The sequence below is a fragment of the Pipra filicauda genome, unplaced genomic scaffold (assembly GCF_003945595.2).
Source record: "Pipra filicauda isolate LSUMZ 115617 unplaced genomic scaffold, ASM394559v2 scaffold1_size10287979_pilon, whole genome shotgun sequence".
Lineage (NCBI taxonomy): Eukaryota > Metazoa > Chordata > Aves > Passeriformes > Pipridae > Pipra > Pipra filicauda.
Window position 1 is genome coordinate 7,851,912 of NW_024104310.1, and position 25,450 is coordinate 7,877,361.

At 39.4% G+C, this 25,450-nt stretch overlaps 1 protein-coding gene across 2 annotated transcripts in view; it reads right to left on the reverse strand.

The window, feature by feature from the left end:
- Positions 1-25,450, reverse strand: part of XYLB (xylulokinase) — an 87,723-nt gene that overhangs the window by 10,956 nt on the left and 51,317 nt on the right. For both annotated transcript variants that reach the window (XM_027727837.2, XM_039380752.1), the window contains exon 16: positions 3,593-3,651. In XM_027727837.2, coding sequence (XP_027583638.1) covers positions 3,593-3,651 — 59 coding nt within the window. The remainder of the gene's footprint in view (positions 1-3,592; positions 3,652-25,450) is intronic.

The following is a 25,450-nucleotide window of genomic DNA, read 5'->3' on the forward strand; positions in this document are numbered from 1 at the left end:
GAAGCACCGCAGACAACAACGAGCCCCGAACTTGTCACACAACAGGGTATTTGGCAGTTCTGAGCTGGAGAGGTAACTGCAGCCAGGACATAAAGTCTCATTTCTCTCCAGATCTCTTGATTACAAGAGCAGAGGGGCCTGGGTGCACGCACCATCTCCCTCAAAAGCCTGCACAATCAGCCCACGCCAAAGGTTTACATCAGGGCAAGGAGACCTGCTAAGGAACCCACAATTGGAGATTGGTTTTTTCCATTGCATTCATGGTCGATTCAAGCCAGCAGGAAGGAGAGAAGAACTAGTCATGGCTCCTCAGTTCTAAACCTAGACACAAATAAAGCTCCAGGAATATGAAGGCCTACTAAGCTTGTCTTCTTCATCTCCACCATTCCCACCATATTAGGATTAGCAGGAAGAATGATACAGGAGCTGGTTACACAGTCTCTACATTTACCAGGAGTTTTCCTGTATTTAAGGCAACCTTAGCTATGAAGATATATTGAGACACTTCTTAACTTGGCTTGAGCAACACAAATAAAATTTTACAGGCAAAGAATTTGTTATGGTATCCAACAGATAATAAAGCTATTCGACCACACATCATTCTGCACTGAAATCAACACCAGGCATCTCACATCCACAGAGAACATGTGCTCTTTCCTACAGTGTAGGTTTAGGAAAACAATACAGAAGGGGAAAAATTAAGACATGTTTGGAGAGGGACATGAAAGGTTCAATAACTCCTTTCTGAAAACATTGTCAACAAATGCTTTCCATTTTGGTCTCATCACTTCTCGGGCTGCAGGTGCCTCTCAGGCTGAGCAGGACAAAACACAGGCAACAATTCTGATATAACTTATGCTGGCTTTATTACTTTTGCCAAAGGGAAAAGCATCTCACCCAACTTACTTCAATCAAGTTGAAAATAAGGCCAGAATGTCCAGGAATCCAAACCCCTTGGATTAGTGCAAGACAACCCTGATCCTGGAATTTACAACCCTACTGATTGACAGGCCCCAGGGCTTCATAAAAGATGACTAAGAAATTCAATCCACATCAGCTACGGAAAAACATTGTATATGACATTTCTAAAGGATTTTTCTTCTTTTTTCTGAAGGTTTGTGGAGAATCTGCAAATCAAAACCTTTTAAAATCACTGATTTTCATAATTTTAAACAAAAGTAGCTGATTGCTAACTAGAATCTGAGGAAAGCCTGAGTTTATACACTTAAAATGTTCTCTTCTGGTAAGATAGCCAAGTCAGTATTGCCTATCTTCACTTGCAAGCAAGCACTGAGCAACACATGAGCTTCAATGCTAGAGGAAAAATGGAAAATTAATCATGGTATCTATTAAAAAGCCCTCTGGAAATTATAAGGTCACAGAGCACTAGTTCCGCTCCCTGTCCTGCCAGCCAATACTACAATGTTGTTTCAACACATTCCCCATCTGTTTCTTCATCTCATCTCTAATAGGTATGTCTTGTCTTAAGCTTGAATTGTGCAATCCTTTGGACAATAAGGATTTTCTTTTTTTGCATCTCTGCAGAGCCTCATACAATGCAGCTCTGTCCTGCACTGAATGCTAATAAGTGCTTTAATGCTACAAATAACAACTAATTTTTGTTCCACGTGATCATAAAATTAAAATTACTCAAAGTTCATATGTTTGGTAAGTCATTTGAAACTGTGGTATTTCTCATGAATAATTTTAAAAGAAACAGTTAGAGGTTTTACTGTTTAAAATATTTCACTGTGTTTCATGTGGTCATTAATCAAGCACCACATACGTTATAAAAAGCTTCCCAGAACTATGGAGAATGCTACCCTACTAAATTTTTTTAACAGATTTTCCTATGTTGCCTCCTTTGCAGTGTAAAATATAGGAGTTACTGAACGTTGATTAATTAAATGATAGTCTTTTGTAGCCCTGGAACAAATTATCCAAAATTGACCATGATAAGGGTGGAAGCTGTTATTCTTCATGCAACTGATATGGTTTCTGAGGTTTTGATTAAATTAAAAAGAAAGATCCAATTAAACAGTGATTGAATTAAGTGAATGACACTGTATTGATCATATTATTTTAAGACACTTCTAATGAGTTTTAAAACCAGTTGAATTGTTATACGTGAAAAGCAAGCACCCCAGCCACCACTCTCCCATCCCCATGATTTTTCAGCTCTGTATGCTGCCAAATTACATGTTATAAGAGCATTCAATTCTCTGCCTTCATTCCACAGCAAGGAGATTCTCCTGGCACCTAACATAGAAATAAGGCTTTAAAAAACAAACTCATCTATGAATCCAACCTCTTTCCTGATGTATTCTTAGCAGAATTACCCCTGTAAGGACCAACGTTTTAAGCAATTAACCTATCAGTTAATTTTCCAATGTCAAGTTACTAGGCAAAATAACCAAAGCAGATGAAGCAAAGTGACATCTGCAGGCAAAACATGCCAAAGTTGCTGTTCCCCAATCAGCTGTACAACCAACATTTATACAAACATCTGGTTTAGATGCCTTGGGAGAAACAGCTTTTTGCTCTTCAACCTCCATTTATTCCAGCTCAGGTTTTGTAGAGCAAAGAACCTTCCTTTCCTGTGATTGGAATTGTCGAAGAGCATGGAGTGCAGTTAAGGCTGGCCTCTACTCTCTGGAGATGATGGAAAGGGATTGGCATCTCCAGAAAACAATCTACCCCAGAGAGTTCTTTGGCTCACCCAGAGATACACATTTACGCTTGTTAAGTTAAAACACCATCCAGTTCCCTTTGCACTGTGACTGATGGGATCTCCCCCAACTATTACAGGGCTGACAGATCGTAAACAGACATCACATCACAGATGACTGGATTTGGGCAAGGTGAATCCCAATCTAGATGTCTGGCTCTGTGCTAGCAAAATCCAGGTGAGACACCTGTCACCATTTGTAAGCAAGGCTTTGCCAAATCTCAGGGGGGGCAGAAACAGAGAGCACATTGTGCTCAGTTCTCAAGAAGGTGGATGAAGGATCTCATCCAGGCTGGATGTGTGGCAACAGCAGCAGAAGAGGAAAGTGAGAAGAGAGAGGATACACTGTACAGAAGTGTAGCCTCCTCCCAGTGCATGACATGATGCTAATAAGTAACAGAAGGGCAGGGATTTGGGTTTTGTAGGGGGGGGGCTGTTTCTTTGGGGTTGGGTTTTTGAGTCTTCAACACCAGCATAATCCCCCTTCATCTTAAATCAATTCGTGGTCTAACTTTGACCTGAATGACAAAAACTATAAAAATCTCAGGTATTATATATGGAGTTTCTTCTCGATTTCGTTGGTGATTGATTTGATGTAAATGATGAGACCTGGAAAACACCAGTGCTTCAGATACACATTCAAAAAACTAGTCAAGCATGATAATACCTTTAAGTTCAGTATAAAATTAACAGTGGGCTAAAGGTTTCCATACTAAACCTGAAGAAAAGCCCCGAAGACCTGCAGCAGATTCACAGTCCCTTATCCACACCTTCCTACGCAGCTGCAGTGATTTGGATTCAGTAGAGCAAAATAAAAATGATGTAACTGCAAGTTCACTTCAAAGAATTTAATTTTCTACTTACCTGCAAGATTGTTTTATTGTGGGATGCGCCACCAGTAGCCAAAATCCTAGTTTTAGGCACTGCAATGCAATAAAAAATACAAGTCAGATTGAAAGTGCATATGGTCGAGATTTGTACTACTGAACCAAGCAATGAGAACACAGAGGTGGGAGCCAGGGTTCTCTCTCTATACCTTTAATTTACCCTCTGTAAAAAAGGAGATAACACTAATTACCCACCTGTCCAAGGCACATTAGAGCACTTCCTTAGAAGAGGCAACATAAATATTGCAGATCTATTATTATTATGCCGCTACCAGAGTCGGGGAGATTTGCAGAGGAGTTACACAGTAAGAAAGGCAGAGTGTTATTACATTACAGCTCTGTTTGAGGTCAGATTCGTTTGGCTTATAGCAGTGTATATACAAACTGACAGATAACCTTTAAAATCAGCAGTATTTTCCAAACTTATCTCCTCATGACGTTCACAGTCAGAGTTCACTGAAACCTGGGCAATCCCTATGCGCTTCAATGACAAGGAAGTGTGTCAAAAGGTCATTAGAGGTGGTCTAAGTCACTTCAATAAAATAGAAAAATATCTAAATCTTCCTCCGGTGTGAAACCAGAGCTTTGAGGGTGTTAAAAAAAAATTATTCTGCGTTCCTTAGTCTTTAAAGAAACCCACCCTTTCTTCTACATTCCTGAATGTCTGCCCTGTACCTCATCACTTATTTTTGTGCATGCTCCTCTGCAGCACAGCATGCAACATGCCACACATCTTTCCACAATCACAATTCAGCAAGGCATAATGAACATGAGTAGTCCAAACGATCTCACTGAAGTTATTCAAAGGCTTAAAACAAAATAAATGCATAAATACTTTGATATCATACATTTAAAAAAAAAATCTAAACACTTAATTACCCTGATTTATTACAATAATAAGTGATACCATCATGTATACCCTCCCAAAAGGGAAATTTCACTGTGGTTACTGTTCTGTTATCTTAACTTCCTTTTTAATAAAAGTTAAAGATAATTTATTTCTCACAAGGCAAAGCTGGGCAACTTACACTGATGCCCTAAATAACTTATTGTCATTTATCCTTTCAAGTATCTTAATGACAAAAGCCCTGAAGACAAAATTAGAAATAATCAGAAGATGCAGCTCACCACACCATTTCCAGACCCACATCTGGGTGCTCAGGTGGAGCCTAAGACCCAGACAAAGCATTGCATGGGGGACCCTGTTTTACTGATAAATTTAATTTTATTTTCCTCTTTGGAGGATATTCAGTGATGCACAAATTGGGTTTTAAAAGCCATTAGGATCTCTGTCAATGTCAGTAAACAAATAAAACAAACAGCAGAGTGATTCCTCAGGGGAAACAAGTTTCAATTATACCAACACAGAGTGACAGATTCCTGCCAAGATTATCACAACAACATAATAGCACAGAAACCAGTGAAAAATAACTAGTAAACCTCTGTTCCTAGAAACCAAACCAAACTCTAAATGATTTGCCTGGTAGTCACAATTCTGTCTTGCTAAACCTCGTTGCGAATATAAATTCTTGCAGAACTACCATATCCAACATGAAAACACCACATTTCAGTGACAGCCAGCAATACAGGATGAGAAACAAACATATTGGCTACACCTCCAGCAGCTAAAAACAAAGAATAAGGCACATTTGCTCTCCAGTGCCTCTAGAAAGGGGCCTAGTCCACTGCTGGGCTCCCACCATCAAGAGAGAACAGTGGACAACATAAAAGTGGCAAAGCCAAACAGCAACCACCCCTGTGAGAACAGCAAACATCTCGTAGCTCAGCTGCTTCTTGCACTTCCATCTGCATTCCAGATCTCTGTCTCAGGGCTTCTGCCGCGCAATTTTCCGAACGTTTTGGAGCTCTGTCAGTATGTACTGCTGTGTGCATTACCAGCACAGTATTTGATAAGGCAGGTACAGCTGATTTGTGCCTTCCAATATCCCTGTAACAGGTGACATGTTTGCATTTGGAATCGAGGAATGCATGGGAGACTTATTCCCTGCTAGGTCAGAACATTCAGGTTTTGGCTACATTATTATTATGCCATAGCTGTAATTCAAGTTATTTCTATATAGATAAGTTACCATCAGAAAAGTAAGTGTGAATTTACGGTGCATTAGCTATTCAATACAAACCACACACAAATGTGCATTTACCCTGCTATTAGTTTAGCTAGATGCCTTCCAAGAGGACAAACCAGATCTCGAGTCTAAAAATGTTTAACATGCTAATTATCTGCACATTCACCTTAATCCTGACTAATTCTTTTGTAGCAGAATACTAAGAATTATTTCCGAATATAGATAACATACTTGACAAAAGAAAGTAACCTAATTTACACTGTGAAGTTTCTCAAGTTTTAAGTTGGATCCAATTATGAGTACAAACACACACAGATACACAGTAAAAACACCCAAATCCACTACGCTGAAGCTACATGAAGGGCAAAACCATTCATTCTCCTCCACTTCAAATAATTAGGATGGCTCGCTTCGCTGAAACACATCCCAGGAGGTAACAGCCCAGTGAGCCTGAGCCATCACTGTCTGATAACAGACTCTGACCTGCTCTACAGATGGGACTGATCCATCCAGGCCACATGGAACAGTGATCCTAGATGAACCTGGTGCTCTGCGTGTGGCCAGAGCAGAGACAACAGCAGCCCTGGTTGAGTTTCAGTCACTTCTTACAGACAAGGATTAGGTTCCAAAAGCTCTTACTTGAATTTGCTGAATTTTAGGTTTACCCCTTATTTCAGTCTCTCTCTGGAGAGTGAGGAAAATGCACTGATCACTGATTTCAGGGATTGTCTTTTTAATGCCAATATTGTGTGCTTTACTGAACGGTGGACATTTGCTCTAAGATGTGTAATTGGATACATCTTATAAATAAATAAAGCAAACCCATCATTTATGTATACAGGGGCATTAACAGAGACATCGTTCATCCATCACCAGCGGTGTTCTCAGCCAGTTATGTTTGAATCTGTCAGGAGCTACCATCCATCCCCTACAGCTCTGCACAGAGAGAACTCTACAGTGTTATTAAAAAAACCCAACAACAACTGTAGCAAATATAATTCATGAATTCAATTCTTTGACAGTTAAATCATATTTAAACATCTTTTAATTAAAAGCTCCCTGCATAGTACCTAACCAACCAGTTTATTTCCTTCCTATTGAAAAACTAATTATTTTTTAGAGAGTTGGTACTGAATTTTAACCCTATCTAGAAAATGTTTGCAGCTGCACATGGCCCAGTGTTGTCCTGCCATATGCATATCTTCTATTCTCTGCTGGGAAACATTGGTGACTGAACTAACAAAATTGACTTAAAATAATGATTCCCACTGGATAGGAGGAAAGGGGAAGACCCAGGTAAAGAAATTCTCTTAAGTGGGAAGACTGAGCATAAAGCACTCTTCCACACAAGGTTGAAAAGTCAGCACACTCTGTGTATGTTATTATGCACATAAAAAATACCGATTCTGCCTTTGTAGAGATCCAGCAAGAACTGAGTGCTGTTTAAGTTCATCTCCTGGTTCTTGCTTTCAGCAAAAATATTGTTTTCATTGAAAGGCACACAGGGAAAATAAAAAAAATCTGTCACTGAGAAAAGAGGAAAATTACTCTTATGTGTGTTCAGTTTTGTCAGTGGTCCCAAAAAGACTGAAGTCCTGCATCACTGTATATTTACAAACATAAAACCGATGCCTTCCCAGAAAAGGAAGCTTTTAAGAAGATAAAGACCAGAAGTGGAGGGAAAACCTAAGATTTTATAAACTGAAGGCTCAAAAAGCCTTGCTCAAGTGGATTCATCAAGTGAGACACTGGAACCTGTAACACAGGATAAGACTTCTCTGAGCAGTCCAACATCCCCTCTTGTGGTCTTGGCACATAACTGTGCTGGTGTAGCCTCACCTCGAGTCCTGTGTGCAGTTTTGGGTGCTACAAAACTGGGAGGATATAAAGCTATTAGAAAGCATCCAAAGAATCGCCATGAGGATGGTGAAGGACCTTGAGGGGAAGCCATGTGAGGAGCAGCTGAGGGCACTTGGTGTGTTCAGCTGGAGAAGAGGAGACTGAGGGGAGACCTCATCACAGTTACAGCTTCCTCTAGAGGGGCAGGGGAGGGGCAGGCACTGATCTCTTCTCTGTGGTGACCAGGGACAGGACCCCAGGGAATGGCCTGAAGTTGTCTCAGGGGAGGTGTAGGTTGGATATTAGAAGGAGGTTCTTCATCAGGATGGTGATTGGGCACTGAACAGGCTCCCCAGGGCAGTGGTCACAGCACCGAGGCTGACAGAGTTCAAGAAGCATTTGGATGATACTCTCAGGCACATGGTGTGACTCTTGGGGATGGTCCTGTGCAGGGACAGGAGTTGGACTCGATGATCCTGGCGGGTCCCTTCCAGCTCAGCATATTCTGTGGATCTATGATGATAAATGTAAATACTAAGAAAAATAATTATATAAGCAAACTGGCACCGATCAGAAAGTTAGTGCTGATAATTAGCACCAAAAGTCTGCTGACACATCATTTGTGCAAGGAGACTGGAGGTAGAAATTCAGCTTCCTGTTCCACCAGGAGTGGGTCAAAGCAGATCGATAACAGGTCCGGACGCTGAAATTGATGGGATGATTCCCGACCTCAGGGCGTTTGGATCTGGCTATATTTCAACTGGACAGTAAAAGTGTGCCTGTGTCAGTACAGAATTTTGGTGGTTCATGGACTGCAAAGTCCAAAGGCAGCATTTGACCTTCCATTTTGAGGCTGAAAACTCCTCAACTTTTTCATGTAAATACCCAGTACTACCCACAGCCCCCCAAACTCCAGGCACTCGCTGACTTTCAAAACTCCTGAAAGACATTTCCAAGGCTTCATCCTAACAACTTCATAATGTCTTTCTCATCACAACTGAATCCATAAATAAAACAGAACAATAGAACATGCATTCAAAAAGCAGCTGATTATGCACATGAACCCACGCCAGTTATAAGCATGATTGCGAATAACTGCAATTTACAATTTGCAAGCAACAAGAAAAGTATCAGCCCCTCCTTTATTTCTCTGATTAACTCCAAACACTATAATTTCAAAAAAAAAAGTATTTGCTGGCTTTTCATTCAAGAAAAAATCAAAACGAAAATATATGGTTATTTTGTCCCATTTGTCAAACAAATGTTCCAAAATCATCCTCCTTGCTTATTTACTCTCCCAAAATTCATGCTAATTTTCTTTATTCATATAAAGATACTGAAATTTAACTCCCACTATGGTAAGAGGTTTCTCTTGTCTATATTCTCTTAAAAATGAAAATGTACAAGGCCTGAGAGCCTTTTATGTCCCCATGAGTTCTAGGATTGGGTCCAAAGGCACTTGTTCTCTACCTCATTGTGCTGCATCACTTCTCACATCTGCAAGTATTTCATAACAGAGAAAAAAAACACTGCCACACACCAGCCTTCAGCATGCTAGACAATATCTACCTGATTGAAGTAAAAGTAATATAAACTGGAAAACACCTTTTTTTCCTTTTCCTTTTTTTTTTATTTAGACCAATACAATTGCCCAAGTAAATAAATTACAAGTTTGAAGCTAAATATTCACACAAATTCAGCCACCTTTACAATTCTAAAAACAATAAGGTAAATCATAAAAGCTATTAAAAAAATACTTTTTAGAAGTGTTTCTCGCTTTCACTTTGAAGCATGTGCTAATTTATTACAGAGAAAAGCAAGCCAGATCTGCCATGGCTGTTTTCTTACCTGTTAGCAAAGCTTTCATATTCTGTAACATGCTTTAATTTCACTGAGGGTTGCTCAAATGTATGTCACAAATTTTCCAGACACAGAATTTATTCTTATTTTTTAAATGCAGTGCCTGGGGAAGAAAAACAACTTTTACTGATAGAACTGATCATCAGCCTCTAAGGCTGCTGCACTAGAGCTACTATCAAACCTGCTGTAATTCAACAGAGGGGGAAAAAAGACTTGATTTTCTCAGCAGCAATGACAAATATGCCTAATATTCTCGACATTTATGCTACTTACATAGATAAAGTCTCTACAATGATGCTGGGGAGACCAGGCATGATTCTTCTTGCTCACGCTGCTGCAAGGCAAGAATAATGCCACTTAAAGTAGTAGATGTGCACATAACTAAGTGAAACAGTGGGAATGGTCTCCATAGCCAAGACTCATCGGCCACTGATAGTCATAGGTCACCTTATGTTCTCCAGATATTTCTGATAGAAACTGTTCTTCATGAGGATGCCAAATTTGCCTTTCCTGATGTCTTGTTTCAATAAAGACAGAACTTTTCACAACCTGAAGCTTAAAGACACCAAGTCACCTAACTGAAAATCCTCTCAGCCTACCTCACTTCAGAGATTAATTTAAAAGTTAGAGTCAAAGCCTTTCCCTTCTTGATGGGTTTCAGAAAGAAATAAACATAGAAAAACATGTATATAAATCCTCCCTTAACAGCAGCTTAAGTTACCGCAGATCACCCCAAAAGAGAGAAAACAAAATCTACTCAAGATACAACCCTTCTGATAATTCAGCTTCATTGACTTCAGCAGAATTATACTGCAAGGAAAACTTTGGTACATGAGTGGTAAAGACTTCTTTGAGAACAAGCAGATCAATAGTCATAACACTGTTATAACATATACATTGACACACTTGCAACAAGACCTCTGAAATACTTGCAGTCCTTGTAGAAATACTGCAGAGCTGCCATTGCTTATCAATTCACACTGATTTTTTAATTTATTTTTTTTTTTAGACACAGATCTCTATTTGACAGAATATTACGATGAAGCCTGGGACAGATTCCAAAGGTAATGTATAAAAAATAAATAAATAAATAAAAAAAATCTGCAGCTTAGCACTAGAGTTTACAGCAAGGGGAAAAAAAAAAAAAGCAGACTCAGATCAAAATTTTTTGTAGATAAAGGCTGAATATTTTGGGAAAGTATTTCTCCAAAGCTTTTAAGGAAAGAGATGGAAGATATGGCAGGGGGGTTGGAACTAGGTGATTTTAAGGTGCCTTCCAAACCAAGCTTTTCTATGATTCTATGAACCCTTAAAATGTTTAGTCAACACTGAAAATGTATATGGGTAAAAGTCCTCTCCCGAAGACATTCTTGCTGAAGTAATTTAATAAACCCTTACTGTCTCTAATTTGTGTAATCCCTTGGTTCTGAATTAATTCCTTAAAGAAAAAAATAAGTAATATATTTCAATTATTAGTAAAGTGAAATGGGTTCACATACCAATGGAATTGGCTTATATCAATTTTAATTTTATTTCTTTCTTTTTAGCCACTCAAAGTTTTCCTCTTTTGTTACCCAAAGTTTGGATATTGTAGGAACTGTGGGTTGAGCGAAAATACTAATCACCACAAAAACTATTCAGCAGTTGTCCAAACATCCATAAAGTATCCAAGGCTCCAACTAAAAGCTTAACATAACAAAGCACAACCTGCTTTGACTTATCCCATGTTTCCACAATTATTCATAGACTCTTGGCAACACCTCTACCTTCACCTTCCACTTCAGAATTCCTGTCATTCCGCAAACACTGGAATCAATGTGACAAATTAACTGATTCTCAAAAACTGTTTTGAATACAAAAAGTTAAGAGAACATCCAAACTGGGGATTTGAAATCTGGCCATCACATCCAGTTTTTTTAATAACCATCCTACAGACAGCTCCAAAAAAGTAACAGCTCAGAGTGGACCACCTGCTTAAGCAAGATCACACAACTTTCACACAGTGATCCCACTGTCCAGCCCAGATCTGTATTCACTGAACTACAGTAACCTTAAAAAGACACAGAATCTCAGCTGAAGGACTTAAAGTGACAGAGAATTTATTGTGCCAACTGGCTGGTTTCATGTTTAATACCTTTAAATTTAAATTAAACACCTTTAAATAGTTGCACTTTTCCAGTAAGTTATATTTTTCATTCTTTAATTTTCTAGTCACTTCATCTTTGTGGTTTTAGCCTTCCAGTTAAAACATTAGCATTAAAATTGGGTTTCCCCTTCACATGTTGACACTTTACAGACCACAATTAAATTACATCTTGTATTTCTTTTTGATAAGCTAAGGATATTAAGTTCTGCCACTCATTAAAAGGCGTCATTTCAAGACCACAAACCACTGATGCTTAGTGCTGCTGGTCTACTACAAGTGCCTTGGCAGAAATGTCTTCACCACTGAAAACACTATCAAAACAGAGCAGAGTTGGTAAAAGCATTAAAAATACCTGTCCCAGAAGTGTCTGACACTGCATGTTGTCACTTTGCCTATCCAAATATTTAGAAGGAAAGTGCCAGTTTATAAAAACTCCTGATAAATCACAGAGAACCTTGCACTGGAAAACTGCCTGGGAGAACTTCCTCCCGGGGGGATATTCTGGCTTTGAATGTCTGTAGCTCCAACAGATTCACACTCTGTGGAGTCCTGTGGTAGGAGGTCAGGTGTCCTGTGGTCCCAGCTGCAGGGAGCCCCAGGGCTTTGGAGAGCTCTGTACTGAGTTTCATTCCAGCACCTCTGAGAACCCTGGAAATGTAAACTTACAGTTCCTGTGGCTCAGTTCCCAAAGTGGAGGTGAGACATTCAACCAGAGACAGGAGCATGCAAGATATTCCCAAAAATCAGTTTTAAAACAAGTTCACTGCTACTTTAGGCATTTTCCACTGACTTAAAATGACAATTTTTTTTTTTCAATGTGCTCAGTTGTTAGAATTGCAGCACAGCTCAGTATGTCCTCAAAATATTCTGACAGGAGAAATTCATGCTTGAATCTTGGCAAAATATACACCCTCCCATGCCTATCACAACTCTGATGTGTATAAGTACCACATGAGGCTTTACAGATCACACATCAGTAAATAATGCTTGATACTGAGCTATTTAGGAACACAAAAACCATCACTTCATTTTTTAAAAACTCTTTGTCCTCCTATAGCCATATTCAGCCTTGCAAATCTTCTAAGATAAATAGAAAATTACACTGGCAAATCAACATATGACACCATCCATCGAAGGTTAAAATGAGAAAAGCAAGCAAGGAGATAAATGAGCCACCCAAGGTCGCACAAAATCAGTAGAACAACCAAGAATAGAACAAAGGCCTCTTCATTACTTAGATCACAAATGCATTTGATTCTGCATTAGTTAATCTGCAGAGTATGAGCATCAGAAGCAAGACATGTCCACAGGAGAAAATATAATAATAATGAGCTGCAAGTTCAGCATTACCTAAAGCCACAGGATATAATTAAAAGGCACAGGGTGCAATGACCTGACCTTGAATGCCAATTGAGTGATGAGGAAAAAACATGCTATCAGGTATTTTGATTCTAGAAAAACCCAAACTGCCACAAACTTTGGGAAAAATCAGTTTGGGATCTACCTTTGCAAAGCAGATCTCTGCCACATCTCAGGTCTGCTCTGCTTCTCTCAGCACCAGCCTCTGCATCTTATCATAAACACCAATAAAGGCCTCTGGAAATGCAACAGAAAAAAGTCAAGGCCCAAGAAATATTTTATTTTTGCAAAGGATAAGCCAGACGAAAAACAGAAAAGAACTTACAAAACAAGGCAGTTTGGGTGTTTTCTTTATAAGATTTTTCAAAAGACTTATTACAACTATTTTGACGTCCACAAGTACTGCCTGTAGCTCTTCATCTCTTGGTCCAGTAAGACTGTTTTGTGTTCAGTGCTGGTGAAGAATATCTCTTCTTTATTTTTCTTTCTCATACCTCCTACTCCTCTCAATAGAAATAATCTACAGGTTGTAAAGCATTTCACAAGAATAAAATGAATTGGTAGGAGGGTGTACCTGCTCAAAAAAACACTAGGCTGAGGTAGCAGAAAATCTGCTTATTTTGTTTGTTCAGTAAGTTCCAAATGTCAAGAAGTGAAGAAAATACATTGAGTAGGAAACATTTGCTCCTTTTTCTCCCTAAAAACTATAGCAGACCAACTAGCAGAGAAAAAACACGCTCACTGACATTCTCTGTGTGACTGTGGTGAGTTATTTCATTCCTCTGAACCTCATTCTTTCTGTATCTAAAGAACACAACACTGGGGACCACTTGTACCAGTTGGGTCTCTGAGCAACTGCTGGAGTCTTCTGTTATTAATAAACCTCCTGCTTTCTAAGTGGATTATTTATAAATTAATTTTGTGACCTCTGGCAGGCTAGAACTAAACAGAGAATACAGTTTGTTCCCCTTTAACTGAAAAACAAAGGCTACAGGAAGATGAATAGAGAGAAGCAATTAATATTTCCTAATAATTGTCATAGAAAATGGGAGAACTGCTACGTTTCTCAGGGTTTCTGCACAGAAAGGTTCCAGGTAACTACTCATTCACGGGGCTGGGTTCATGTAAATCGGATGTTGTTGCCAAGCAACTATAGGTGCTAAGGAATGAAATACAGTCTGCAGAAACCTAATAGCCTGGAGAGAAAAAGGACTACAATCTGAGATTTATGGCATATATAAAAGGAAAAGAGTCATTCTCCCACACACAAAGAACACAGATACTTTATTATAAATGTCCTTAGCATGTTTTTCTAAGCCATAATTAAGCAATAAAATTCCCACTACTCCCCAGATCAAACAGGTAAATTATTTATTTTCTTTTATGTTTTGTTCATTAAGCTTTCTAGAAATAGATCATGAGAAATTAGCTACCAAGACAAAAGATAAAATTTAAGCCAAAGATCTTTCTTTTGCTCAAGAAAAATGTTAGGTATACAGACAGCACTGCAACTGCCAATCAGCTATCTGCTTTACCTTCTTATGTTTTTATACCAAGCTCATTAACATTGCATCTGATCATCAGAAATTCTCTTTAAGCTTATTAAGATTTTAAAATATTTTTAGCAAGTTAATTAGAATACATTAACAGAGCTCATCTGTGTTCACCCATCATGCATATTTTATTTTATTCGGGCAAATTGCTTTTGAATGAAATACTAGACCCAGGAAGGGTACACTGTTGGGTACCAAACAACACAACCCCTTAGTGCAAACATATGCTCCCAAGCACCCTAATGGCTTCATGTCACTGAAAAGTGAGGAGATTTTCTGATGGCAAAGGGGTTTTTTTTTTAGTGCCCGCTCTTGACACAATCCCCTGTAGCTGTGTTGTGCATACATGGACCTGGTAGATCATCCTAGTACATGAACCACCCTTTTTTGCCATCATGTTCCCATACAATAAAAGTTAAAGACACAAAGAGACCACTGCAATGGGAACCAAAGGTCCAAGGGAGGTGGAAAGACCGTTTTCAGCCCCTCGCACCGTAATTCAAAAACTTTTACAAATTCATGTTTGGTGGGTTTGTTTTTCTCCTGCTGACAGTTGCTGAAGATATCACTCGATCTTAAGGCAGGAGCCCAATTAGAAGCTGTGGCATGGTGTGGCACAGGTTTCTAACAGCCAGGGGTGCACATGGATTTGGCAGGACAGCAAGAACAGCTCACAAAGAATGAACTTGAAATACCCTTTGCTTTAGTTAGCATCATAAATGCCTCCCTTTAATGTGCACTAAATGCCATCAAATTCAATCACATATAATTAAATAACCATTTTTGAGGAAAAGGGGGACAACAAAAATCACCTTGGTGTATTTTTGGCATGCCACTTGCAGAATTCCACTCAAGTCTGATGAAGTCCATCCCTGGACACTGAAAAGTAACTACAATACTACTACAATAATACATTCCTCAATGTCCTGATATTTCTTCACTCAATCCAGCCAAATAAGACATCTTTTAAATTGTTCCTTTATGGCCCAAATCCTTCCTATCTAAGGAAAGATGGAAAACCACACTAATTTCATCAACAGTTCTCAAGTTAAGCAGTTGCTTTTAGAGTTCTGCATAAATAAAAGGATGAACAAAGTTTGTCAACCTCATGCTTGATTCAGATTTTGCACTCTCACTGCATTTCAATTAACCTGTCACAGATTGCAGAGCTGACATATTTGATTCAGATAGTAAAGAAAACACTCTTAAAAAAACAACAGGTCTGAAGCTTTTGATGAGTGATCATACAATCCATATCAAAACACACATTTAAATCTCAGTCACCACACATTTCATGATCTGCATCATTAACACTGTCTGGTTTGAGGGATTTTGATAATCTCCCTTACAGTCTATAACAGTTCTTTATCTCCAAGGCACTGATGCCTTTTAACCAATGATCATTACTTAGGTATGCTTTGTGCCTGTAGCCTTCCCTGAGATGTCAATCTCTATAATTCCAGAGGCTGCTTTTGTAAACTGCTGTCATACTCCCCATGCCTTCTCCCACTGATGAACCCCAAAAATGGACATGTTTCATTTTAGCATTTGGCTAAATCAGACATTGTGACACAGGGAAACCTTAACCACAGCTGAGCAATTCTACAGAAAGCTCTTCCAAAGGCCAAAAGAAAATAACCGTATCAATGGGTGGAACCCCTTTTCTCTGGATAAATCACTTATCGATTGTACTGAACCCAAAACCACCCTGCCATAACCTTTTCCTTCTATTTCTACATTTATTAATCAACTCACACATCAAAAGCATAAGCTGCAGTCTTGCACTTTTTCCTCAAGCTTGACTGAGCAGAAGTTTTATGTTTTAAAGGAATTCTTTGCCTTTGACAGTTGGAGGGGAGATTTCACCTCCCTACCGTGGGGCTGGAGTCCAGCAGCTGCCTTGGCCACAGGGATCAGCTGGGATCTCTCCCTGGCTCTCATTGCACTCCAAGTAACAAGTAACACAGTTCCAATAACCTATTTGTTGGCATTAAAGAACGCAAGCTGCCTTGGTTTATTTTGTAACATTTAAGCAGAGATATGTCCTATCCTAAGGAAAAAGAAAAAAACACATAGAAATCAATATAAATTTCTAGTAGCATCCTAATTGCAAAGAGTAAGGCTTGAATGAGCAATGAAGGCAAACCGACATTTTAATGTCATTTAGAGTGACCAAAGACACTGAAATATGTTTACAATTAAGAGTATTCACTAGCTAAAGAAGGGGGTAAAGCATGACTACCAGACAATAGTAAAATAAAATGCAATTTAGCAAGGAACATTTTGTCATTGGCCTACCCTGGTGCAAGCTCATTGTTCCTACAATGGAAATAGTGTCTCAGTTATCCAAGCCAGCACAATTTTAACAAATCCCTATAATATCACTGCTCCAGCTGCATCTGTAGCACAGCTATGCTCAAGCTCACCTGGTTTGGGATTTTAATGAGAACCTGGAGCTCTCCACTGCTTACAGGAACCTCCCTGTTAACCCAACCATCCCCAGAGCAGCTCGGAGTGTGTTATCCGCTCCAATCCCTGTATGACTCTGTCATCCCTCCAGAGAAGTCTCAGCTACCTTTATTAAAAAGCTGAAAAACTCCTCCTGTCCATTCACTCTCTCTTCCCCTTCTCCCAAATCCACAGCACAGAGGACTCAGGACCAATTCTTTGCTTTACGTTTCTTTCTGTAGACACCAAAACCTTCCACTACCTAAAACCCAGCCCCAGCTAAATATGAGACACCCCTGAATAGCTACTGATCCTATCAATCCATTTAACTTTTTCATTATTTTTATTATCATAATTATTTTTATTTTAGAGTAAGAGGCTGCTCACATCTTCCTTTCAAATGGCACAAGGACAAGGTTTTCCTCTCTGGGTACATCCCCTGGGTACCCAAGATGTGGTTCATCAAAATCCAGCATATTCTCTGAGTCCCATTTGCTGCATCACATCCAATCCTCGCATAAAACAGCAGTCAACAAAAATGCACAACATCTTTTCCCAATTCCTCACAGTTAACACATTAAGTGGCAATAAAGGGTGCAATGACTTTCCAAGGGCACGTACCTGTTTAATTATTCAAAAGAAAATTGACTCAGGCACCATGGTATGAAACACTAAAATATGCAAACGAAGTAAATTATGGGGGAAAGCAACAAAAGAGAAAAAAAGGGATCACGGTGAGAGGAACATATGGGGGCAGATTCTGATCATGTTGTGTTCCTGAATTTCTCTAAATACTTGTGTATAAGAAGAAAAGCTTGTGAAGTGACAGAGAAATTATTATTTACTCATGTCAGTACTCTGACTAGGGTCTTGAAACAATCTAACCATGCCTAGAATTTCCTAAGAGAGTGTTATTTTCACCTATATACATGAAGCAATTTCAGAAAAAGGAATGTTTACACCTTTCTAGACAATCAAATCTTACTGCTGGGAAAACACTTGTTTCAACAGAGGCTGTACAGACCAGAAGAAAAGATACAGGATTTGATCCAAAAGTAAATCTTGTTTATTCTAAATTAAGGGCCTGAAATAAATCACTAAAATAATAAGAACAGGTTAGCAGAAAGATATCATAACACCAATTCTAGTTATTTGTCCATAAAACATGAATATCCCATTAAAACAAAGAGCATTTGATTTTGGCTTGGACCAAAGGAAATATCTTTCCAATCAAGACATCCAGTGAATTGAATATCTCTTGTAAGCAGGTGCTACTGTGTTATATTTTCATCTGAACTGCTGAGAATAAGCTAGAAGAAAATGACAAAGTAAATTGAACAAGAAAGTGTCTGATCTTGATGAATAATTCAATGATGCAATTCAACAAATACTGATTTTTTTCCTGGTAAAGGCAGTTTACAACTGTCCTTTGCTTAGAAAAATGACCTTCTCGTAGTAATTATGCTTTTGTCTTTAGGCACTGGATGACAGTCTCAGTAATACTCATGATTCCAGTTCACAGCTCTGTTGCTGATCTCAAAGCACTCCATTCCTGCTATATCATCTAATCCTTTTTTAATAACATAATCCAGCTACTGAAGAACTTCAACTATAACATTAGGCACACTGGTCACTGACAGTTCTTTAACTATTCTGGTCTCTTTTCTTAAGCCTTAAAAAGCATCAGGGTCTCTTTGAGCTCACAGAGTCACAACCTGTACACGGCTATGAGCCGTAGTGACTGTGGTCTGATGTACTAATCACAGCAGGAATGATGCCACCAGCCAGGAATAAGGCAGGAATGATGCCATCGGCCAGGAATATGGCAGCTCAGTGGACATTTAACTTCTTGCAGCAACAGGGAGAGCCTTGAAGTTAAGGATTTTATGATCCACATTTAAGATTGTCTGAACTTTAACAATATAACATTCCACCTACTTTTGTCTTCTCTGTGTTAAAAGGCATTAAACTAGAACTACAGTTGAAAAGCAGGATTCAGGGCTGTTGGATTTATGCCTTACACCATCAATGATTTCTGTCATTACCTTGGGCAATCTTCCTTCACACTTAAGAGTAGAGCTTCTACACAGTATTGATAATAAGCCTAGTAGAAATATCATAGAAAAGGATCTGCAAGGAGAAAGGGAATAATCTCTCTTCTCCCTAGCTGGGACAGACTGAAGGAAGCCTGACAGTATTAAGCTGTGACCCACTAACGTTAGATTTGTTGCAAGAAAAGCTTTTTAATAGTCAGGATAGCAAGACATAGGAATAGGTCAACCATCATTCCCATTCCCTAAGGAGCTGCTTGACTGCATGGATAACAACAGCGCAGACACAGAAAACCACCAGTCTGCCATCATACAGCCAGAACTGCCAGAGCCGTAGATCCAGAATAACTATGGCCAGGTACTCTAGTGAAAGGAGAATTCACTTGGGAAAAGGCTGAGTTGGATGCCAGTTTCTGTTCCCAGAAGTATGTCTTTTATTATCAACAATTAAAAAAGGCAAATAAGAATTCACCTGTCGAACCTGTTGTATTCAAGGTAAACCTTATGTTGGAAGAACCTCATTACTGGGCAGGGAGGCTCAGCCTGATGATAACCAGGGAAGTTTTCCTTAGAGCTGTGGTATTCAGATCTTTCTGCAAGCCATACCTCACATATCAGTGAAAAGGGACTTAATTCACCAGGAGATGCTGACTGAGAAAGATTCCTTTTGCCTCATTTATTCTTTGCTAATTTTGTTCTACATCCCTTTTTTGTTGCATAGTCTTACTATAACAAAAACAGAGAGCAAAGAATACAGTCTACAGTAGGTTACCAATCCAGCAAGAACAACAACAGCAAAATCAATCAAAAAACAACCCTACTAAAATCTGTGACATTTGACATAACCAGTAGGACTGGCTTAAATGCAAGTAAGAACACAGGTACTCAGGTGACTGTTTTCTGTCCCCTGCAATATATCAGTATCTCTTGCTCATGAATACTCAGATTACATTTGGCAGCACTTCTTAACACCTAACAATCTAATAAAAATACTTTTTTTCTCTGTGCTAGACAAATCTGCCCACCTTAAACCTCTGCTACCCATAAAACACACAATTTATTCAAATATCTTTACTCTGAGCATAATTAACCTTCTCAATGTGGAAAAGCTTCTGTGCCTCTTAAATGAACAAAGAGCTATTAATGAACAAAAAATACTTTCCTGACTACAAGTTTAATACTATTTCTGGGAATATAGAGTATAATATTACTACCCATATATTGTATATAATACAGTATATAGCTCATGCATCTTCTTTTAAAAGGTTTCTGTTTTCAAAGTACCATTGTATAGGACTTTTATACAGCATAAGGATACTTTAGTCAGGTTACTGCAGATTTACACTGAGAATCAGAAAAAAGAATTACATGATAATGAAAAAGAAAAAGGAAAAGGCCATTTGCCCTAGTTTCAAAGCCAAGGGATTAATGTAACAGAAAAACAAGATTAATTTTGTTTTATTCATTTCAAGGTTAAATTGCAAGAAACCTTAACATCCCACACATGGACACAAGTTTCCAATGCATGGTCCATGAATTCTTGGCAGCCCATAAGGTAAGAGAAGCACATTGGTTGTCAAGGAGACTTGAACTTACTATGCAAGAGGTCCAGTCCCATATCGAAAAATTTAGGGGACCTAGAAATTTTAAGTTTGAAAATCAGTGATCAAGAGGAAAGAAGGTGGAATGTGAGTGGTTTTCATCCTCTTTTCCCTAACTTCTTACAGGGGTGTGGGATCAGAATTGGACTGGAAGGCTTGAATTAACCAGTGCCACACTCCTCTGTAGGGACACTTCACATCAAAGTAAATGCTGGCTTTAGTTCTGTATTTTTAGCTGTCCTTTAAATGAAAAGCTGCACTGAATTCTGCAGTAACACAACTGTTGATCACACTCTGTTTTGTAACAGAAGTCCTGTCAGATATTTAGCCTTAGTTACCAAAAACTATCTTCGGGGAGTACAAACATTCCCCCTCTGGCATCCTGTCAGTCACAGCAAATCTGTAAATAAACTGTCAAACTCCATTCCAATCATTCCTGAATCTGCAAGGGGAAAAAAGTAGTAAAATTGGTGCAGCTGGTTGTAGTCCCTGTAGAGCAGGGCTGATTTCACAGCTTTAATATGGTTCACTACTTCACAGCCAGTCCGATCTGATATACAGCACACAGAAATGAGTGACACCTTTGCTAATCATTTTCTTAAACTTATCACATGTGGAGGTAATAACAGATGCAATGACTTTTCAAGGGCACGGACTGGTTAATTTTTCAAAAGCAAATCGACTCAAGTTCTGCAAAATTAAAAATCCACTAAGGCACACTGTCAAGCTATCTAAATTATGGAAAATCACACAAAAAGGGAAAAACAAAGCTCTGGTCATGAGAAAGACTGTGCTAGACTCTCTTTTTATATTGTCATATGCAAGGTAGGAACATAGCAGCAGCAAAGAAGCCAAAGATAGATCTAAAGAGAGTCTTTGCTGACTTCAGCAAAGACTCACTAAATAAAATGGAAAACCCTATGAACTATTATCTAGAACATATTAGCACCTTTGTTCTGTAATTCATAACCTACTAAGTAATCCTGAAAGAGCTGGTCAAGAATTCTTATGCAAGATATGTTTTGTTGGACCACAATAGCTAATTGAAGAGTTTTTCAAGGCTACTTTAGAAAATGTGCAGTGGAAGAAAGATCAGGAAGAAGTAGATAAACACCAGCACCTCGCTGCCTATGGACTCAGATCCTGATTTAGAGAAGGGACAGATCCTGAATTGGGGTCTGCTTTATCCCACAGATTTTCCTTCACTATCAAGTTATACAAAGTCACACTGTCTCTCTGGATTGGTGAATATTTCATAAGAAGTAGAATAGCCCCAAGCAGAAGACAGACTGGCTCAAAACCCAATAGCAAAGACACTGGCTTGATTTATGTTAAATTTAGGTTCAAGACTCATTTCTGTTATCAGTCAAAAAAAGCAATCACAGTTTCCAAAAGGAGATGCATCCTTCATGTTTCCTCACAAAAGCCCCCTAAAACATGACTTTAATTGTGAATTTGAGAAGAAATTTTGAAAGCCCATAATTTCTCATGAAACAAAAATGTAAGTGTTTGATTGCAGATGCTCCCTCAGTCTCCCTGCTCAGGAAAGCAAACTTTTCATGCAAATAGCTGAATGCACCATAGGAAAGGAAAGAGCACTAAGGTCAGTATGATTGCAATGAGTTTGAAGGTGGAAAAAAAACAACATCACCCCTTAATTAGGGTTGCCATATGTTCAGATTTCTGCTTTCATGTTTTCTTTCTTAAGCCTCAAATTTTGACTGGCTGAAAAGAGAAGAATACAAAATGCATCAAGATGTACCATATGTGCCCTGGTCTCCTGTGCACTACATGTGTCAGAGATCTGACATATCAGAGACATCATGCTCACCATGCAAAGGCTACATGGCCTATCAGCTACTATTTCCTTCCACAAATTCCCAGAAGAAACGATGGGAGACCTACCAAACATCTTCCATTTTCCTATAACACAGAAATCCAAACCATACGCTGCAAAGTTTTCAGCAGAAGCAACAACTGCTGCTCTCCAGAGATGAGTGTCAACCTGGTTTATTCTCCTCTGGTTGTATACAAACATCTCATCCAAGGTGCAAACAAACCCCTGTGAACCTGAAAACTCCAGTTACACAGGTATAGACCCCTGTACGTGTTGAAGTTCAGGGTCCTTAGCAGAGCTTTAATCTGAGAATTAACCACAAAAAAAGAAATCTCTGTGCCTGAGTCTCATTTCCCATTTAACAACTGAGTGAGTTTATAATCCCAGTCTAAAAATAGTCAACTCACGCTCAGAATTAACACCCTTAACAGATAAGAATTATCACCATCCTGATTTCAGATGTGAGAAGAAGATACAGAGAAGATACTCATTTAGATGAATTAGGACAGCAGGCCAAGCCTCTGAGGGTCAAAGCAGCACTGAAATCTCACCACCTTTTCACTGTAAACTACAGCCACAGCTTTGCTTTATAATCAATTAGATATCAAAATCCAGCTTGTACACTTCTTTCCATCCAAAAAAACAATATTGTTTCAATTTCCAATAAGAAAGAAAATGGTTTATTGGATTGTCCTTCCAGTATTAAAAAAAAAAAATTAAAAAAAAAATTACTTTGCATACAAAAGTTTCAGCCCTAGAAAAGTCCACAGTGAAATACCTCCCTGTCTGGCAGACAGCACAGCACAGCACAACAACTCCTGACACGAAATGAACCCTAAGATAACACCTGACAAAAAGGGGACTTTAAGTAAAAAGAATGCAGTTATCCCAATGGGAGTTGCTCAAGGGCACCTGGTTTAACTCCCCTGCCAAAAAGTATTTTGAATTCTTTAATGGCTACAAATGATAAGAAAAGTTATGATGAGAGAAAGTCCGTGAGGCTACACCTGCAAAGTGAAGTATTTTTAAGAAAAATGCTTCAGATACAGAGACGGAAGTAATTAAAAACCCAAAGAAAAACGTGTACTGCTGTCTTTGTTTTCACCCAAGCTGAACTTCCCCTGCAATTGAATCGCTGGCTCTCTGGGGCAGCTGGCTGACATCCTGAGCCACGGACAGGAAAAGCTTGTCTGGGAAATCAGCAAAAAAACTTGGGCTTGTTTATTTGGAATTGAGCCTACATGTAAACATACTTACACACACAGACCCAAGTCTGTAGCACAGACTGCAAACTAACAGGGTTGGGTGATAAAGGACCAAAATTCTCAGTGCCAACTCTGCCTCAGTCTGATTTGCTTTCAGGAATGGCGGGTCCCTGAGGCCAGGAGGGAAGTTCACAGCAGGGAAAACTTACCCTCAATGGAACAGACCAGGTTAGGGAACATTTATATAAACTGAATGTACAGAATTCCATGGAACCTCATGGAATGCACCCTTGAATGCTGAGGCAGTTGGCTGATACAATTGTGAGACCATTCTTGATTTTCTTTCAAAGGTAGTGGCTCCTTAGGTCTGGAAGAAAGCAAATGTCACTTCTATCTTCAACATTGACAAAGAGGAGGACACCAGGAATTACAGGTCAGTCAGGCTCACCCTGATCCTTGGGAAGAGGGACCAAAATCCAGAAATCATTTCCAAACATATGAAGAATAGAAAGGTGACTGGCATTAGTTAGCACAGCCCTCTAAGCTGAGATGACTGGTTTGATGGATGAGGAGAAAGTAGGGTGTGTTGTTTATCTCAATTTTAGCAAGCCTTTTTACACTGTCTCTCACAATATCTTCACTGACAAGCTGATTAAGTACAGACTAGATATGTGGACAGTGGTGTGGACTGAAAAATGGCTGAACTGCTGGACTTAACGGTTGTGAACAGTGGTACAAAGTCCAGTTGGAGGCAACTCACTAGTGGTTTATCCTAAGGGTCAATACTGGTCTGATACTGTTCAATATTAATGACCTGGATGATGGAACAAAGTGTACCCTCAGCGAATTTGCAGATGACACAAAACTGAGAAGAGTACTGATGCACAAGAGGGTTGTGCTGCCATCAGCAGGACCTCAACAGGCTGGATGAGTGGACCAAATGGAATCTCAGCAAGCTCAATAAATGGAAGGGAAAAGTCCTGCAGCTGGGGAGGAAACACCCCATGGACCAGCACAGGCTGAGGGGCGACTGGCTCGAGGCCATCAGCTGGAAAGCAGCTTAGCAGAAAAAGATTTGAGGATCCTGAGGCACAGCAAGGTAAACAAGATCCAGACATGTGTCCTTGCAGCAAAGGCAGCCAACAGCATCCTGGGTGGATTTAAAAAGAACACTAGCAGGCCGAGGGAGCACTGCCCAGCCCATGGAATACACATCCATAGTGCTGGATCCAGCCTGGGCAAGAGAGTACAAGAGAAATGGAGACACTGTAGTGAGTCCAGTGAAGGGCCATGCAGATGATTAAGGGACTTGAACACCTGGAATACAAGGAAAGGCTGAGAGAGTGCTCAGCCTGGAGAAAAGAAGACCCACTGGGAATCTTATCAATGTGCATAAATACTTGGTGAGGGGGAGCAAGACAATAAAGCCAGATTCTTCTCTGTGCTGTCCAGTGATAGAACAAGAGGCAAGGGGCACAAATTGAAATAGAAAAAAAAGTCCTTTTAAACAGAAACTTTTTTTTTTTTTAACTGTACAGGTGGTCAAACAGTGCTACAGGTTTTCCAGAGAAGCTGTGAAACCTCCATCCTTTGAGAAGGAGGGAAGGTTTAGATTAGCTTAGAGGAAGAAATGGTTCAAGGTGAAAGTGATGAGACACTGGAACAAGTTGCCCAGGCAGGTTGTAGATGCCCCAACACTGGAAGTGCTCAAGGCCGGGTTGGATGAGGCTTTGAGCAACCTGGTCTAGTGAAAGGTGTCCCTGCTCATGGCAAGGGGGTTGGAACGAGATGATCTTTAAGGTCCCTTCCAACCCAAACCATTCCATGATTTTGTGATTCAAAACCCAGC